Below are 20,399 nucleotides of genomic sequence, written 5' to 3' on the forward strand. Positions count from 1 at the left end.
AACGAACTCTTGACGTAGGACTACGCTACTAAATGTAAACTATTTTGAGTAAAGTAATGCGATTCATCGAAGAATCCATGCGGGTTTTGCAGCAATATTATCAAAATTAGCTCTTCAATAGTAAAATTAATATTGTCGCCCTGAAAAGGACGGTTTTGATTTGATGCGCATGGTCGTCGAGCGAGCGGCAAGCAATTCATGCCTTTTGTATACTTAGACCACAGGGTAACCTGGATATTAGACACAATTCCACTCTGGTTGATGATAACGAGCACTTTGATTAGTTCTTCGTCGTTACGGAAACCCAACAGCACTTGATAAGGGATAATGTTTGTCTTCTTTTTTCCTGCCAACTCAGATATTTCAGCAGCCCACTAAAATGGGGCACCAGTACCAACAGGCTCGGCAAACAGTGGATGCTACCGACCGGGATCTGCAGTTCCGCGAGGTTGAAATAGAACCTCTTCTGTGGGTGGATTATTGCTGTCTGTTGAATAGAATTGAGGCGAACCGTTCCCCGCGCGATCCAATGTAAAAATGAGTGCACGGCGCTGACAATGTTAGTTGACTGCAGTCAGGCCAAAAAATGGTTGGTAAAGTATATTGAAGTCTTGGGGTAGGAATGCATGCTCGTGATTCATTTACACGATGGTTTAGACGATGCTTGACGTTCACCAATTTTTCTATAGTATATTGTTGAAAATCAACGGTTTTACCTATCGGAATTGGTACGTAAAGAAAATTCCGATCGATTGAAGCAAAAATATTGAAAATGTATCATAAAATAGCCGAGTCATAATCGTTCCAAATCTGACCACTTTTCGTTACATAGTCGCAAAGTGTACCCCCATATAGAAAATACTCTAATCTAATCTAATCTAACACCAACACAGCCAGTCCTTGTGCATTCTGGAAAATGATGGATGCATCCGAGGGGGACGACTCTATTTACGTTGCAGGAAAGATTGTGTTTTGCTGTGGCTAGCTGCGTGCACGCTGAATACATAGAAAGAAGATTAATGACGATTTTGAAGATTTCCTGCAAAAAGATGCAAGTAGATGCGAGAACTGAAAGAAGAGTTTTCGAAGATTGATTCGCTAGTGTGAAATTTTTTGAGCATCTAGTATTGAGATTTAGATGTGTCGCCCCCCTCGGATGCATCTTCACAATTTTTCTTGCCTATTTGATCAGCATCCGAGATGCGCAAAACATATCAAAATTGCCAGGACTACTGTGCGGCATTTGAAAGGCAAGATGCTTTAGAAACATAATCCAAACATATTTTTTTTAACTTTATTAGCGAGATTATGAAACATGGACATCTCTCGTTCCTTCCCTTTTTTCTTGATTTTTTTTTTCCGTCGATTTTGTTTTCCGTACTGAGTACCAATGCTACCGACGCGAAGAAGGTAGCTCCTCCCACACCTGGACCCCACCTATCGACCCATCACATCAACTCATGGACCGGGGGGGGGGGGGGGGGGGCAACGGCTTTACTTCCCTTCCGAAGGAAGGCGTGATTAGAGATTTTATGCCCCAGAAAATCCCGGCGGCGCCGACTGGTATTGAACCCAGACCTTTTGGGGTGAGAGGCAATCACGCTTACCACTACACCACCTACACGCTGTTCCTTTCCTTTGCTATTTATAAAATAGAAAATAGATGAGCGAAATAAAAATAAAGTGGGAAGAAATCGAAAACGAAAATTAATAAGGAAGAGGGAACCCTAGTATGAAACCGAGTATAATTTATACAATAGAAAGAGGTTAGGTAGATCATAAATCACCGTAACGCACCTTCGAGAGGCGGTCTACCCGTATTATGGATTATAAAATATATTATAATTTTAATAATATAAATTTGAGTGTATGTTATGATTCAAATAGAATATGCTATTGTAAGAGATAACCCCACGGCTGAAAATCTGCAATAATCTAAATGAAGATAAATAATAATCTTATACAATTTTTTAAATCATGGGTCAGCATCTGGTAAATTTTACACATTCATTGAAATAAAATACAAATAGATAAATAAAGATAAAAGAACTACCTCACCGAGTCTGAGCAAGTGAATCTGTAGCAAGCTGCCAAACCATTTTCAGCGCTGTAGTCCAAACCGTGACGGTTCGCTTGATGATGATCAACATCCGGTCTGACTGTCTGATAAAGCTTGAATAAAATGCCATCAATAGAGTCCTCTATTGGCAGGTTCGGCACTCCGACTTGCTCCTCCTTAATGTGACCGGGAAATCGTGGGTCCGATGGAGGTTTTACTTCGTTTTGGAATCAGATGCAGCTCTTGCAGGACGGCTTCTATGTAGGTGAACTCACTGTTATAGACAAAACTCTTCCGGGCAGCACTCCCCCCTCCAAAAAATTCACTACGTCTTCCAAACAAAAAAAAAAAAAGCGACTCGTGACTTCGATTTCCCGGTACACTGGTCGCCCTGAACGATGTGGTCTATTCAGGTATTCGATCAAAGCGGATTTTCAATGCAATTTTTTGGAAAATCTGTTTCGTTCAAACCTTTTTTTCGAAAACGCATGTGGTTTTTTTAAACTGAGCGTAGATTGTATATATGCTTGATATTTGCAATTAGTAGAGTTGAACTATATGCGTTGTTTTTATACACCTTCCATATAAATATGACCAACTTTGCCTCTATAGAAGGCCGTCAAATTTACCACCCTAATTAATAAGCCCTGGCAGTAATCCGGGAAAGTTTTCTCTTGTTACGAGTTTCTAGCTGTCGTGACCAGTGTCATTAAATAAAGTCTGTGCCTATATATTGCTATCAGGTAATATGATGTAACATCCTTACGGTCGTTTGTTTTCATTTTTTCCTTTTTCTTAAGTGTTTGTCAATTCTACCACCACGTTAGAGGGTTATTTATGTGTATCGAATAGAATTGGAATGCAGCTGCACCGTTGAATTTCATAAGGTTTGTAATTGATCGACTGAAATAATTTATGACAAAACAAAAGAGCGTTGTTTTAAAACAAACAAAAAGAAAAGCATACGAGAATTATGCGTATCAACGACCAGCGCTGGCACTTCAATGATAAATAAGGAAAAACAAATGGCTACATCCCGCTCTATAAAGGAAGTGAAATTGAACGAAAAGAACAAAACCATAATTAATCTACACTTTATTTATAATAAATCAAATCATTAATTAACAACGTATTACGATTATATGAGTAAAATAAATACATTTTTTACTTTGTTTTCACTTTTCCGTTATGATTCTGCACTGTGATCGGCCTTCATTGGATGCGGCTCACATTATACTTTTGTTGTTTTTGTTTTTTTTTTGACAAGTGCGTGATAGACGTTTAGTTGGCTGTTCTTGTTTTGCAATGACTAAACTTGTTCCTTTGTTTCCTTTTCCTATCCCATCATGCATGTTAAGGATTTCTTTTTATGTAGGAGTCTACATTGTTATACATATTTCTTTTCAATTAATTTGCATTTTATATCATTTTTCTTATCACTTTCTACACTAAGATCTAAAACTCACGTTGAAATCCATGAATGAGTCCTCTATACTTTTTTTTAGTTTTTGTTTCAACACTATTTCTGTTTAATATATTTCTGCCCGTTTTTTGCTCAAGAAACATAAAAAACTATTAAAAAATGAACAGACACAGACTACTATTGGGAGTACGAAAGTGACGCATTGGAGGGAGAATAGGAGACGCGCAGAGGGGACAACGTTTCTGTATACGTAAAGATTCATTCTCTAAGGGTGCTTCTTGTTCGTAATCAAACAGGAAGCAAGGAGATAAACAACGTAGGGAGGTGGGTTGATTAGGAAATGAAGTATTTAAAAACGGGATAAGATTTTCTACGATTTTGTTTTTGTTTGGTTGGCGTTCTAATTTATTCCGTTAATTTGTGAATTATCTATAAAATTCGTTCATAGGAATTATTTCACTATTCTTCAACGATTCTGGCTAGGACATCTTTAAGCAATGGAAAAACAAAAAATCTGAAACGGTACAGTGACGCAATTTAAACAATTGAATCAGGGGACGGCACAGTGCAGGGCCGTAACCGTGATACATTTGGAATCTTATCGAAACTTCGCGTTCTCTATTGTCTGTGAAATGAATCAGTTTTGGATATCCTTCATAACATTTGCTTTGGATTATTTGCGATTTTTTTTCCAGAAATTCATAATGAAATCACCTAAAAGTTGACGAAATTTAGAGGAACAAAAAAAAAAGCAGAATGTAAACCTTTTCTGGAACGTTCCAACAAGCTTTACGTTACGGCTTTAGACCAGTTCAGCATTCCGTTTCAGACTTCTTTTTTTTTATTCCATTAACAAGTCCATTAGCAATCAGCCGAGTTAAAGGAGTGCCCGGTATGTACGTATGTCATATGGTTCGCATTGCTCAAACTCTGAAGTTCGCAGCTTGTTGTATTCGGTTTCCAAATACTTTTGGGTCGAGTAGTCGTGTAAGAATGTATGTATGTGTTTGTGTGTTATGCTGCGTGTATTTATGTGAGTTCTTGTTTTTTTTTCTGTAAAAATTATCATGCATATTACTAAGTCTGTTATTACTTCCTTTCAATCGTCAGCTTTCATTATGTTTTTGTAACTAGAATGTTCGTGATAATTAAAAACAACTACTTTTCTCTGTTGTATCTACCATATCGTCATCTTTTGTTTGAATCTCTTTCCCACTGCCCGCATTTGTATATATTATCATATAAAGAACATGCCATTCTTTTACCTCCAGCCATACTTTCGACATGGACGAAACTAACAAACGCACGAATAACGAACACAAACCATGCCTCCATATCAGTTCCAAAACGCAAAAGCTGTTGCTTCAAACTTGAGTTGATTTTAGTCAATGTTTTTCGGTAATGCTAATGGAATCGATATGTCGGTATGGTCAGTTTATTCCACACACGTAAGTTTTGTTTCCACGTGGTAATGTAGCGTGACGTTTACCATTTTGACGGTTACTTTCGCATATGATAGTATAAATTGTTTCCTAGTAAATCTGATGGCTTTCGTGATTTCAGCTTGAATAGGAATAATTTTGATAAGATCTACACGCGCTAGTACCGCCCGTAGCTCAGAACATTCATAAAATTTATAGCGTGGCTTATATTAAACGAACACTTTAGCAATTGCATCAGCACCCGCACTAGCAATGTACGGTTTCGAAGGATGAAATGCTACGTCCAATATACTTTCGTCAAACTTTTTACGATGTGCAGTGATTTCCTGCACACAAGTTTTGTTGTCCATGTGCCACAGTCGAATGGAGCAATCGTGTGACCCGGACAGCAGATACAACCCGTGCGCATCGATGGCCAAACTAGTGACGGCGTCCAGATGGGCCACCATCGAGTGTATTAACGAACCGGTGGTGTTATCCCAGAACCGAATGTGCCGGTCCTCGTGCGCCGTAATCGTTATCGGTAGCGTCGGATGGCTGATCACTTTGTTAATGTGTTTCCCTACGTTGCCCGTCATTTCCTGACTGGCTTCTAGTTTAACCACTTGCCGGCCTGTTTCCGTGTCGTAGATGATGCAATGCGTACTACTGTATGCAACCACTATTCTATCGGTTTGATCTCGGACGAAATCCACCGACGTTGGAATTCCTTCCGTTTCCGACGTGAATGTAGTGTTCAGTTGTGGAATCTTACCGGAAGGTGTCCACAACTTAACGGTGCCGTCAGCGGAACACGAAACAAGACTATTTTTCGTGTGATTCACTGCTAGACCCCATACGGCATTGGTGTGTCCGTCCAGCGTACATTTGATTACCTCTGGGTCGTAGTTATCGTATGGGTCAATGTTGTAATTCGGTAGGTTCCAACAGTTGATCGCTCCGTCTAGCCCACCCGAGTAGCATTGTTCGCCATTGGGCGACATTGCTAAACACAGCACCGGACCGGTATGTGAACGGAACGTGTAGAGAGGTTCCACGTCAAGACTAGCTGATTTCTTAGCTGGCACGGTTTTCTGTAAATTCCACAGCTTGAGCGTGTGGTCTTCCGAGGCAGTTATCAAAACGGACTCCTGCGGATGGAACGCCAAGGCTCGGACACCATCAAAGTGTGACCGTAGCGTGTATTTGGCGTTCCAGGTCTTGCGATATGGTTCCTTCGCGTTGGATACCTCGTACGTGGAGTCGGCCTCGTTATTGACTGTTAGTTGCGCTAGCTCACCCAACCCTAGCGAAGAGTCCACCTCCTCGTCGCTGGTGATTCCCGGTATCGTGGGGTGGCGTGGTATGGCTGGTTTGTTGTAGCCTGAAATTGTACAAGTTTGTGTTAATTTATAATTTAGAACAACTCATGGAACAGTAACATGCAAAAATTGTGCGAAACAAACATTTGTTTTTGACGTAGAACTACGTCTTTGTCGACTGCAAATCAAAAATATGTGTGGTGAAATAGTGTTAGGTTTTGAACGCTTGTAACTTTGTCATTTATAGATGAACATAAAATCCAAATACGCCAATCGATAGGATGTTACATTACGAATCTGTTGAAATAATTTTTTGTTTTTTTCAATTTTCTAAGAAAAATGTACAAATGATATCTCTGTTTTCATGAAATAAACGATTTTCCCTAACCCAGTCGTCATAATCGAGTAAAATTTGGTTGTTCATCGTTCTGCTTGAAGATATAAAACAACGGTGCTGTCATGCCTCTAATAGAGTGCTGAGGATGGTTCTTGATCGTCCTTTCGACACAAGAATAACAAATTTACATGAAGAGGCAGGCATTGCCAAAATAGATTCAAGAATTATCGAAATTAAGAATAAATTTGCACAAAAATGTAATTTATCAGAACATGCTTTGATAAGCAATTTGTATATAGCAGATTAGGTGTATATAGTAGTTGTAGGTTAGTTACAACTATAACAATAGTAGTTATAAGTAGTCTCCTTTTTCAAATTTAAAACAAACCAATCCCACCAAGGTGGTCATATTTAAAACAGGCCTGATAGGACTAGGAACTGTGTCAACTGGAACTGGATCATGGCGTGACCACCTATCACAATGAGGAAATGAGGAACTTGAAAAAGTTAGACATGCAAAACACCCCCTTCCATCCGCCATGGACAGACATGGATTTATCACTTTATTCCGGGAAAAAATTATAAGCAAACTACAATTATAAGTAAAAGCACAAGTTAAATTCCGTTAATTTTTTACCCGCTTTATAGCCAAAACTTTCAAATTTGAGAAAAAAAATTGCTTAAAAAAGACATACATTCTATTCTGTTGGTGAATTACCAACAACTGACTGTATCTGGTACCTCTATATATGCAATTAGATTAACAAACGAAGTCCAGCCTTTTTTTATATATTCTGCACAAAATATACTTTCTGCCCCGCCCCATTCATAAAACACGGCGGGAAATCCTATTAGGTACGGTTGCATATCGTTCTACTTTAACCTGAAAAGATATAAAACAGCGCTGCTGTCGTGCTTTTGCTCATTACCGCTTCGGACGGTGTGGCACTTGGTCCTGTAACAAGCAGGAATGAACCTTGGGTCCATGCTTGGCATGCACAGTTGTATACACCAACTGCTCATTTGTTACTAACTTTTCACTCAGTTGTTGAAATGTGTTCTTCTTTAAAGTAATTAATCTATCAATAATATCATAGTTTAATATAGATATGCAAAGAGTACGTAAAACTTAAAATTTGAATCAACACCAATGAATTTTTGAACTTAAAGTCCGAGATGTGTAGTGAGCATTTCTCACTTCATTTTTACAACGCAAAAACAAATACAGTTTATTACTAAATAGAATTAAAATCTACGTATACATAACAAGCTTAAACTCTATTCTATCTACTGCTTCAAAAATAACTATGTTTCGTCAACAGTGTGCAAAGTTATTAGCAAATGAGCAGTTAGTGACCAAAACTGTGTATGCCAAGCATGCTTGGGTCCCGTTTCACTAAACCGAAACGCGGAAAAGTTATATGTGCCAAACCAGTTCATGAGTTGATGGGTCGATAGGTAGGGTCCAGGTGAGGATGCTGCCTCCCTGGCGTCGGTAGCATTGGTCCTCAGCACGGAAAACAAATCAAGGAAAATAGTGAACCATAATCGAAACATTGAAATACTTGAAAAATTTAAGACAAAGTATAATAGTCAAAAATGCATGAGATACATCAATTTTGCGTGGTTCTACCACAGAGAACAGACATCCAAGCTTAAACAAATTTTTCGAAATATTAAGTATAAGAATTCAAATTAAAATACGTTAGAAACACTAGCACCGCCGTACGGAATGTTGCGACTCGAGTTATCACTTTTTACGATTGATGAGTAAACTGAACTGAAATTTGGGTTGATCTTTTTGACCGTGTATCCAACTGAACTGTCAAATCAGTTCAAAACAAACAAGACAAAACAACGGAAATTAATTGAGTTCCTATGGAACCATTATTTTCGAATAAAAAACTAAGCTCTTTTACAGTTTCCTGTAGACCAACAACCGTTTTTCGCTCCAATTTTAACTGGGCATAGTAGTTAGGAGCAAAATTGACTTTCTTCAGTGAGGGTGTGAACTCCAATTAGCCCTCATTTAAATTCAGAAAAATGTGGTAAGATTTGAACATTGCTTACTCTGCCTCCGTTCTTCCAGGAGTTCGATACGTGCTGCGTAAAAAAAAACCGCGTAAATTCCGAAATCCGCGTAAAAAAAACAGTTTAAAAAGCGACTCCATTGAATAACGATAAACCGCGTAAATTCTGAAATCCGCAAAAAAATCTGAAATAGCATAGCATAGCATAGCATAGCATAGCATAGCATAGCATAAACCAGGTTGCACAATGTCGTAGGTGGTACGAGCTCTAAACTGTTGTTAAGAAGGAGGCGCATCCTCATCCGTTGCTGTTAGATAGTAATTTGTGATTAATTACTACCTCTTAGATAAAGGATGTGTTTCCCTCCAACAGACCAGAGCTGTCCTGGCCACGTCCTTGCATCTGGTGGGGATGAGGGAGGAATGTTAGTCCGACACTTACTTAAGAGAGATGCAGAGAACTCTACGACCCCTCATAAGTGTCACGGGAAGGGTGGAATTTTGTTAGTAGGGAGGGTAAGCCATAGGATACGCCCAGCCGGCGTTGCTGGCAATCGTTATGTCAAGTATTTAAGAAATAAAACCTGTAAATCATTTATCCGTTGACCGTTGTTGCTGCCCATTACCTAAACATATTATTCAAAACAGTCTTCATATTCCGGAATTGCGATACGTTAACGCTCGATCCTGTTGCTCCTTTGGCCCAAGTAAAAAATCTGAAATCTGCGTAAAAAAAACCGCGTGAATTCCGAAATCCGCGTAAAAAGCAACTCCAGTGTATTTTTATATTGTGTAGCAAATACAACGATACTCTAAGCCCAGGGAAGTCGAGAGAATTTCCAACTCGAAAGAATTGAATACCGTGCCTTTACTGACTAGGCTATCTGGTGGTCTATGCCAAATTTTGTTTAAGATTTTTGCATATTTTTTATTCTGCTTTATATTTTATTTTTGTTGACTTTATTTTTATTTATATATATATATTAATTGAAACACACATACATAATTAGACCAATTTATAAGATTGCAAAAGGTCCCTGTATTTTATATGGACAAATGAAAATAAGAAATCCTTAACTGCGCGGAATTTCCTCCGCCACAGACAAAATTGTTGGCTTTCTCGGTGAACGCTGTATTTGTTGCTTCAGCCTCCGGCGGACATTGCAATGGCCTCTAGAACACTAAAAAATGCTGTTGATTTCCGAATAGATGCACTGTTTCGTGCCAAGCTCAGCGTCAGAATAGACCATATACATCTTTTCGGATTTTGTTTTGGAACCCATGTTTTTGCTCTGAAAATAATTAGGACAGGATGCGTAACGTAAATGTGTAGCGTGACAAGCAATAGAAAACTAGAAATACATACGTTCTTACAGTTAAAGGTGATTTTGACACAAAAATATTGGCATTTACAAGACAAACAAAGAAATCCGAACTCGTTTCTTAGCTCTTTTGCTTCAGCAGATGCAACCTGGCCGATTTCAATTGCTTTATTTTGACTTGGTAAACGTCAACAAACCATTTTTGTGTTACGAATGTGAAGAGTTAGTGTGAAAGGGGATGCAGTGGGCAGGAATTCTGTCTGGGTGTATACAAATTCTAATTTTTATTGAAATAGCAGTGACTAGAGTCGGTGTATAATGAGTCACGCCAAGAGAAAAACAGTTGAACTCGCATCACGGTTTTCGAAGGATTCCCTTTCTTTCACTTGGCAACAGAGGACTTCTACATCAACTTCAAATGACTTCTAGCTAGAACAAAAAATTGCGGCTGTAGTGAATCATTATATCAGTGATTTTGTCAAATTATCTTATCAAACAATAGTAGAAGTTCTCATTACTGATCATTAACAAACGTATCCCATGACAATTTAATGCTCACTGCGTGTTTATGATCATTTCTTCAATTTTATTTTATATTTTATTGCAATACCTTTCGTGGACCATTCATAGCATCGTAATGTTTGTTTACTTTGCACAATAGGTAGCCGGTTTGACAGTTCAATAGGTAGACTTGGCGTGACTCATTATACACCGACTCTAGCAGTGACATCCTGGGAAACAATTTCCGCTAGGATTAGTTGGATTTCCTGGGAAACAGCTAGCATGCTAATCATATATTTCAAGTGCATCCAAATTGATCAACATACATCGAGACTCATAAGATGGTAAGGGTAAACTTGTCCAGCCTAACTTTCTTAGAGCAAATAATAGAAACTGTTTTTGAACTTATTCAATGTGGTCTATATGAGTATCTTGATATGGAGCCCAGACTATACTACAGTACTCAAGGAGGCAACGTATAATATTTTGATTGTGTATGGATCATTGAAATGAAAGCTAAACCTTTTTATAAACCCTAGCATGTTGCTTGCCTTGTAGATAATGTTATTATAATGTTCAACAAATCTCTAACTTGATTGCACATTTCAACTCTGTTTTGTCCTATTGTTACATGTTCTTGCCTAATAATTTTCTTTCTTGTAAATGAAATGGAATTACATTTCTTCACATTAAGTTTAATAAACTTTTTGTGCACCAAGTGTAAAAGTTATTAATTTCTTGTTGAAATACTACGAGATCAGACGTTTCACGAATTTCCAGGAAAAGTTTCATGTCGTCTGCATATATTTAGACATTGAGAATATTCAATATTTGCTCTGCATCGTTTGTTGCGTTTGTTTTGAAAATCTTCGCTGTCACGTACGAGCGAAATGAACAAATGAGTTCATTATAAATCCACGAATACGCTTTTGTTGATATTCACCAGTGCTTGATTATCCAACCCAAAATCGTCAAAATCAAAAGCGATCCTCAAAAGCAAAATAAACAAATTAATTATTTTGAATATTGTCGACTCTAGAGCCTAAAACCTTGATATTATCATCAATTCAGCAAGAAGCAATTATTTTCCATTGATCTGTTTGTAAAAACTAACACGACACGTTCTTCAGCGCTATAGGGTTAACTACCCCATTTCCGGCCTATTAAGCACAACCCGTACTTAGTCTTTCTTAATCTAGCGCAGTTTAGCACCAAACAGAATGTTATTATTACTGATGGCTTTCAAATTTATTTTCCTTTTCCGTACGTACCGTAAGATTTGATAAAGAGGAACCAATCGTTGAGATATTGTCAAAAGTCTAACACTGCTTCTTGACGCCAAACTCGGCCTACGAATTCTAAACTCGACCTAACGCATTGAAACGCCAATGAATTCACTTCGGCCTATCGGATGAAGATAACATTTGATTCGGTCGGAGCGCTTCTTTTGTTTTTGGGAATAATGGGTGCAAACCTTCATATCACGCGTTCTCATTGACTTCCTTCGGTAGCTTATTAACTAAAGTATCGTACCAAACGCATAATTGACTTGTTAACTCTGAAATCATGGATTTATTTGAAGTTTTCTGCTCGATAGGCCCAAAATGGGCGATTAGGCTGAAGTAGTTCTTTACCCTATTTGTGTAAAACGGAAATAATAATTTTGCATGTGATCCTCAAAATCAACCCCCAAGCCCAAGATGAAGGTGAATATTACGGGCCTTATGAGCCGGACATCTGGGCCTTCCTGGGGGAGAGAAGGATCTTCCAGCCAAAATCGTAAGAATCTTACGGTGTCAGTCAGAAGAAACTTTCAGAGCAAGCCTGGAAATAATTCCCAGATGATGTCGGAATGCCAGCGAATCCAAACACAAAAAGACAAAACGCTTGCTACTACTGCCACGATAAACTCTCTCTGTAATATGGCTTGATCGGAGTAGTAGAAGGCTGCTTTGTTGCAATATACATGGTTGAGGACATAGCTTGATTGAAATCGAGAAAAGAGATAAAACAAAAATTTCCATTAACGCACGTATATCATCTTCGGCTTTACTTGTTGAAGGATCTTTCCAACAATTTAATTTGGTCGTTTCTTTCTACTGGCCCGAGCGAGCTTAATTGAAAAGTCAGTTTGTCATGAAAAAAGGAAAAAATATTATTTCATTATTGCATACAATCGTTATCGTTCGGCTCGTTAATCGTTTGTCATTTGGAGATATTTTTGATTCCTAGCCGTGGAAAAACATGTAAAAATATATTTCCGATAGAATATTTCAAAACAACTCGATTTAGGACTCTAAGCACCCAAAGCATCTTTAGGTGAAGAAAAGTCCGAGGAACCTACATGAAAGTAAAACTTCCGAAAGAACCCTACCCCCCCCCCTCTTCGCTGCCCCACTGATTCGGTGTGAGTTTCGTATAATCATCGATTTAATTCCAAAGTGCGTCAAGTTTGAACCTGCGTTAAGTATGGAGTTTTCACGGTATCTTATCATAATTCTCTTGGTATTCCTTTGGAGTTCTTGTCAGAATTTTATTGGAATTTTGGTCAAAACTTCAACTTTGAATTGCAATTATATTAAATTATGGACGATTTCCTTTGGAATACTCCTTAACTTCTTTTTACGATTCCCATTTAATTCTACTCATACATTTCTTGGAATTCTTCATATAATTTACCAGAATTTTTCCTCGTCAAGCCCATGCAGTTCTTCTCAAAATACCCTTGGAAATAGGGAAAATGACGGCTTCGGCAGGCAGTCACTTTCTTGAAATTGAACATACGCACTACAACATGCTGCTGATTTAGATTTGTAGATAATAGAACAGCTGCCTAACACACAGTTTAAATGAAAAGGTTGCTTAGTCACACTCAACTGAGAAATTTGGAGCGTTGTAAAAGCGTGAAAAAACAGTTTTGGACAATAGGATCGGAATGGATAGAGCAGCAGGCAATAGATGAATGTAACAATCACTGCATATGTGTGCGTTACGTCTTGAACAAATCCATAGAAGCACGAACGAAGCACGAAGAGAATACCTAAATTTCCCTATCTCAATTCTTATCGATTTTCTCTTGAAAATTCTTCCTGTTAGTTCTCGGTCTTAAACAAATTTCCAGCTCATAGAATCTTGTTAATTTTTCAAATACAGTTCTCTTACAATTATGGAACATTTAGAAAGTAAAGATGTAGCTGATTAAATTTCATATAAGAACAAATTGCAAATCATTATGGAAAAAGGCTAGAACGATGAAAACAAGAAGTTCACTTTTCCCATAGTAATTCCCATACAAATCAGGACCTGATTTAGAATCGACTGAGTGGGTTGATGAAAAACGATATTTTGAACTACCCTAGTAGGTAGTATGGTATATTATGAACTTTTTACCTTAAGAAAACATATATTATTTTATAAATATTCAATCTTTTAATTTTGTCGAACCTCTTAACGGAATCCCTTTATGAAGAGCTTTGAGTGGGTTGGTTTATTTCCTTTCCTGTTATAATTGCTTATCTTCTGACAGATACGCGTATTTCGTCTACTACTTGTAGACGTCATCAGTGCCAAGTACCCAACACCACTCAGTGTTGAGTACTTGGCGCTGATGAAGTCTATGAGTAGTAGTAGACGAAATACGCGTATCTGTCAAAAGATAAGCAATTATAACGGAATTAAAAGGAAATAAATCAACAGGCTCAAAAGCTCTTCATAAATATTATATATAGGATTTTAGTGGCAGATATTTTGAATTCATTTTTATCCTAAATATCGGAGGAAGTGCTTCAAAGAACACTAAGTTGAGAATAGGTGAAAGCTCGTTAAAGAGCGTCAAAGCCAGAACGAAAAAGAAGGAAGTTTTACCATACGCAGAGCTTATCAATGATGTATCATCTTACATACGCATTGATGTACCGGTAAATACTATTAAACATTGGATTGGGTTAAGTAATACTTGCGTTGCGTTACGTTGCGTGTGTAACGGAGTAATTCGTAGATTGCATACTGGCATTCTGGCAACTGTCATGTATCAACTTCAACGTTTAACGTGATTGCTTAAGGAAAACTATTTGGGAGTGAATAGTTGTCCAATCAAAGTTCAGAACAAGAAAAGCATGACAATTACCATTGCCGGCCACGCCCATCTTATCCGTTACGGGGAAAGGCAGGGTATTGTTGATGTAACATTGGATTGGGTTAAGTAATAGTAACTAACAAACTACATGCAAGAAATTATCACAAGCGAATAATAACCGAAGCCTGGCGTAAATAGACGGAGGGGAATGCAACGAAACAATATAAACAGTAAATCAGAATTCCCGCGAGAACTAAGCTACTCACCAACAAATAAATCCCCTCCGTCGGCTTTCCTGTTTTCTGTCAAATTACTGTCCTCACCCTCTGTTAGCAGATTCAGCTCATTGATAACTTCATCCGCTTCAGCATCGACGTCATCTGGAGGAGGACGAACAGGAAGCGTGAAAGTAAACGACAATAAGAATTATATTTTAGTAAGCTGTATGCGACAGGTTGCCTGATAGATCTGATTCCTACCATCATTCATAGTAGCTTTGGCTTTTCGCTTTGTCGTCTTCATATCCGTTTCCTCATTCTCGCCGATCTCGTCGGACATGTCATCATCATCGGACATCTCCGAGTCGGCTTGCGTTAGGAATTCGAAATTCGCTATAACGGCAGCTTCCGAGTCCATGATCATTGCTTCGGTCATTGACGAGGGTTGGGATTTCTTCGCCGGTGTCCGACGACCTGCAAAAGGATAACGAGTATAATTAGTGGTGAATGGTAAGCTAAATCGAATATCTTTTGTCATACCTTGTGACTCGCTAGCACGCTTATTGGTTTCGCTACCACCGTTGATGTTTGGATTCACATTCTCCTCCTGTTCGCTATTGTTGTTCAGACCAAGTAACGAGCGAACCCGATTCGAACGGATATCAATGATTGTTTCAGTGTAACCGATTTCTTGTAAATATTGACGCAGCAGTTCCCTGCCTTGCCTCCATGTTATATTGGACACGGAACTGTAGGGTACTTCGGGATCTGAAAGTGAAGGAAAAGGAAAAGATGAATAAGGAGATTTTGCTAGCGATGCTTGGAATAGAACAAAAGGAATTACTCAAACGTTTGATTGCGATCCACTTTGAGAAATTCAATAATCTTGCGACCCACCAATATTGAAGACAGGCATTTGTAAGGCCTCAAAAAACGCCAAGAGCTTTCCCACAAAAAAAAAGCATTAAAACATCAAAACAGCGTGTTAAAACCGTAAAAATGATAAAATTCCAATTTGAACACGCCTAAAATATCTTGAAACCCTTAAAACAATCATGAAAACATCAAAATAACCTTAATAACTTCAAAACGTCCTTTAATCCGGTGGGAACCTTAAAATGCCATACTCAGAAACGTATGAAAAGAATGGAAAAGGAATAAAAAAGTCAAATGGCTTTCAAATTTCTAAAGATCTCTAAAGGCAATTCCCTCTTCTTCTTTTTCTTCTTCTTCGCATTTCAAGCTTATTGCATATGCCATATGAACTAAAAATCACGGCCAACTATCCAGAATTTTTTTTTCTAAAATATACACTGAAGTCTTTTTTTTACACGGTTTTTTTACGCGGTTTTTTTACACGGTTATTTTTACACAAAAATCACAATTTTTGGTGTAAGTACAATTTTTTTTTAAATATGTCATATAGGCATCAAAATCTGATTTTTTTAAAACATTTATACATGTGAAAAATCAAAATCTCGTAGCTTTTTTTTACACGGTACGTATCCCCCGTGTAAAAAAAGACCTGAGTGTATACCGTGAACTATGGTTCACGGCTGTGGTTCACGAATATGGGAACTCTTTTTTCCCGTGTAGCTAAAAACTTCATCGATATCTACTGTCTAAAATCTCTTTAATGTTTGCTTGTTCTATCTTGAGCTTGAGCTTGAGCTTGATTGACCGCCCACGGTTGCTACTCTGTTACTGCCAGATCAGCTGTAATTACACAGAGAACCAATAGACGATGCTTTGGACTAGCAAGCATCCTCAATGTGTAAAAACTGGTGATCTTAAATTAGGCAATACCAGCGCCGGCCGCGCCCGAACACAGGTCAAGAAAGGAATGGGAAGGATTGTGTTGACATGACACTCACTTTGATGGAAGCCGAGAACACATCTGCACTTCCACGAGGAATCACTGGGATGTTGGATAAGAGGGTTGGGTTTGCAGCAGGGTTAGTTTTGGTAAACGATAAGCTGAATTGATGTCCTAACGATCATATAACGCGAAGGAGCTTGGGACTAAACCCACGGTCTTCTGCTCAGTAAGCAAAAACTTTTGCCACTAGGCAGACGAGCACCTTTTTAATCACCGAGTTGCTGTTATTACCATGTAGTCATATTAACAAATAAAACGATTGACGAATCTTGAATGTGGATGGGCCTGAGATTAGACTCATGATGTTCTGCTCAGTAAGCAAAAACGGTTGCTCTAAGGCCACCGAGCCTCTCATATCACATAATACCGTTGCTCAAATTTGTGTATCCATTCAAACCCGGAACCAACGACAACAACGAGTTTCGCAAAATACACGATACACAAGCGATTTTACCATAAATCTCTTTGATATGTAAGGACCTGGGACCGCGTTTTTCTGCTCAGTAAGCAGGCCACTGTAATCGACGATCTTTCAAATCCGAAAATAAAAACTACGAAAAAGTACTTAGGCCTTCATTAAGTTCCACTTTTACGCGACGTTCAATAACAGGGTCCTATCCAGGATTACATCTGAAAAATCCAAATCTGGCCAACGCCCACCTAAACCTGTTCTAATCCACCTGAAATGACTAACGAATGGAAGACTTTGACTACCCAGCCGTGCCTTATGGCAACTTGATGATTCTATTGCGCTCATCTTCTGGCACCACCCAGGGGAGACTTGGTCCTGTACCCAATGCTTAACTTATCTCCATTCCACTCAGTTACTCGCAATTTCTTGTGATATAGTGGGCGGAATATTATTATATGAGAGTCATAATGAGACAATTCAATGCAGACGACTTTCCAAATTTGGCAGATCGACAGGTAATCAGTGAGTTACCACGATAGTTGCTATTCAACAACTTGACAACGTCCCATCGTCAACGCCTGCTATGAGAATTTCCCATTGCAGACGCCAACGAAATGACGTCATCGAGCTATCGATCAACTACCCTGGTTATCGCCTGGTACCTTATAGCACGATGCTAGGAGGCGAACCGGAAGAATCGATGAGCTACCTCTCCCCCTCTAATGTTTGCTTGTTCTATCGACGCTTAAGTATTGTTCACCGGTTTGGAACCCAAACTACAACAACGGTGCCGAGAGAATTGAATCTGTTCAACGTTGCTTTCTTCGTTTTGCGCAACGTAGATTGCCTTGGAATGATCCGTTTCGATTGCCCAGTTACAAAAGTCGTTGTTAACTAATCGACCTAGAAATTTTCTGGACTAGAAGAGACACAAGCAGAGCCTTAATCGTTGGCGATATCCTGCAAGGAAGGACGCTTGCTCCCTAAAGAGCAAGAACAGCAAGTTGGTTGAGTTCCTCAAAGAGCAAAACATCAACATTGCCATAATAACCTTTCGGTTATGGTGGTTTCCCGCCTGAAGCCCATGATAAATGTACACTGAGAAAACTAGAATTAAGATGTTTATAATACGTTTCGTATGAACGAGCATTTTGAACTAAAAAATAATTTCATACGACACGTATGTTTTCCATAGCAGGCTTATACAAATTGCACGTCTCAAGTATGATTTTCATACGAAACGCGTTTGAAGTTCATACGAGACTACAATGACCTTTATTAGTTTACCTTGTGTGAAAAAAATAAAACGATCGTGTGACGTTTGTTCAAAGCAAAACAATATGGCGTACGAACAGCAATTGTTATCGGATCTCAAGGTTCCGGTGGATGCTTTGCCTGTGTTCAGAGGTAAAAAACGCTAAATTCAGTGTAAAAGGATGTTCCGGGTACAAATTAGCATCTATATTACCATTTAATCAATGAATTTCGACTAAAATTACAGTGTAAATACGGCAGCCTTAATTACGTGGACCAAGCAAAAGATATTTCAGGCATTGTCTCGTGCTAATATAAACTAATGTCTTTTTCAATTGATTTATTTTAGCTGCAGGTTAAATCAAATAAACAATGCAAATCAAATTATTTAATTGTTTGTTTTACTAAATTAAATTAATTTCACATGAAAAATAAAACAAAATCTGAAGGAGCATAAATATTCATGATTTCATAGTTGATACGATTATATTCCGTATTACACTCATTCAAAATCCATATGAATGAAATATGATTTTCATAATCATAACGTACTATTTTCATACGACAGCTTTATGAAACTCATATCAATATATAGTGAAAATCATAAACGATAACGAAGGCGTGCGTTCATAATGCTATCGTATGAAATTCCAACCAAATTCTTTTGGTTAAAATCCATAAGCATTTCGTATGAAATTCGAACGAATTATTTCCTCAGTGTATACGTTCTAGATTTCCGGCTCATAAGACTTGATCGAACCAACCCAGGGGAGGAGGTGTTGCCTTCGCATTAAGGAGGAACATCTGCTGTCGGTTGCTGCCGAGTTTCGCACTACAGACCATCGAAGTCGTAGGGGTGGAAGTCTCCACTTCTGTCGGGCCTATTGTCTCAAACAAGTTAATATTATGGATGGGTCGGCAGCAAACCTGTGAAGGGATATCATCAAGCTAACTCGATGACGGGACAACTACAGCATTGGTGGCGAGCTGAAAGCCAAACACCAGCTTAAGGCAACAGTCGACGAAATCAAAACGGCACCATCCTAAACATCTTGAACCGGGACTCTCCCACCCGATTGAGTTGGTCCAGTGTTCACGCTAAAATCAATATCTACAACATTAACATGGCTAACAACATTTCACAACCTGTCCCCTGTGGTGGTGGCTAAAGTGGGTTTCTCCGGGAAACGATTCCAAGCTTCCCGGCGCAACTACCATCGTGTCAACCTGTGATCAATTTCAACACTTTGTCGACCCCGCTGTTGACTATGTTGTCCAACCAGAGACGTTCGAAGACGTTGACCTATGTCTGCGTTCCATCGAGGAGGCGATATCCTGGGCCAGGGATCATCCAGATAGGCGGCAATACTCTGAACCTTGATAGATCTACCAAAGACCTTATTGGACTCCATAGCTCCATTCGCAGGCAGTACAAACGCACTGATCTTGAAGAACAATAGTAACTGTCTAACTAAAATAATTCGGTCCAGGATGGTGAACCTGAGAAACAATGATTTTGCTAGTAAGATCCGCTCTCTTCCAGATTTATGGAAACTCACCAGAATCTTAAAGAATAAGCCAAGGCCCATTCCACCGTGTCCACTGAATCCTCCCGATGATTTGGTGACTCAAAAAGAAAAGTGTAGGTACCACATAGGGTTATTCACATAGCGCATTGTAAGCACATGCACAATCGGAAACACGGGTCGTTTGGTATGTTGTAAAAAATTGTTATTTTAATATTTTACAACAATAACGTGGCAGACCCTGAATATCCCTAATGTTTTGCAATACGCAGCCTAAAAACGTTTTAGAAATCTCTCACACACGTATATTGTGCATTTATGTATAACATATCTGTATGTCGCTGATGAATTGACTTCCAACGCGTCTGATAGCATTGCAAAAGAGCTGTCGAAAATACCAACAATAACAACAATAACAAGTTTAACGTGATGATTTCCTTAAAAGTCGGAAGTCCGACACAATAGCGATGTTGCTCAATATTCTTCAAGTGCTAATATGTATGAGTGGTGAGAATATTTTTGTTATAAGTAATTAATGCACAAATACGCAAAACAAATGACATGAACATTACATATAAGTGTGGATTTGGAGGAATATTTTTTTTTTAATTTTACGAAGG

The 20,399-nt window shown here is 38.6% G+C and overlaps 1 protein-coding gene across 5 annotated transcripts in view; it reads right to left on the reverse strand.

Annotated features, from left to right (window-relative positions):
* Positions 1–3,139: 3,139 nt before the first annotated feature.
* Cka (Connector of kinase to AP-1) overlaps positions 3,140–20,399 on the reverse strand; it is a 63,533-nt gene continuing 46,273 nt past the window's right edge. For 4 of the 5 annotated variants that reach the window (XM_065237151.1, XM_065237147.1, XM_065237140.1 and 1 more), the window contains exons 4-7: positions 15,249–15,476; positions 14,970–15,182; positions 14,757–14,870; positions 3,140–6,287 (exon numbers count right to left, since the gene is read on the reverse strand). In XM_065237151.1, the coding sequence (XP_065093223.1) occupies positions 5,134–6,287; positions 14,757–14,870; positions 14,970–15,182; positions 15,249–15,476 (1,709 nt within the window). In that variant the 3' untranslated portion in view covers positions 3,140–5,133. The remainder of the gene's footprint in view (positions 6,288–14,756; positions 14,871–14,969; positions 15,183–15,248; positions 15,477–20,399) is intronic. The other variant, XM_065237162.1, reaches the window with a different exon arrangement.

Source organism: Ochlerotatus camptorhynchus, unplaced genomic scaffold (assembly GCF_037179485.1).
Source record: "Ochlerotatus camptorhynchus isolate MF236.1 unplaced genomic scaffold, CSIRO-AGI_Acam_v1.1 ptg000042l, whole genome shotgun sequence".
NCBI classification, from domain to species: Eukaryota; Metazoa; Arthropoda; class Insecta; order Diptera; family Culicidae; genus Ochlerotatus; species Ochlerotatus camptorhynchus.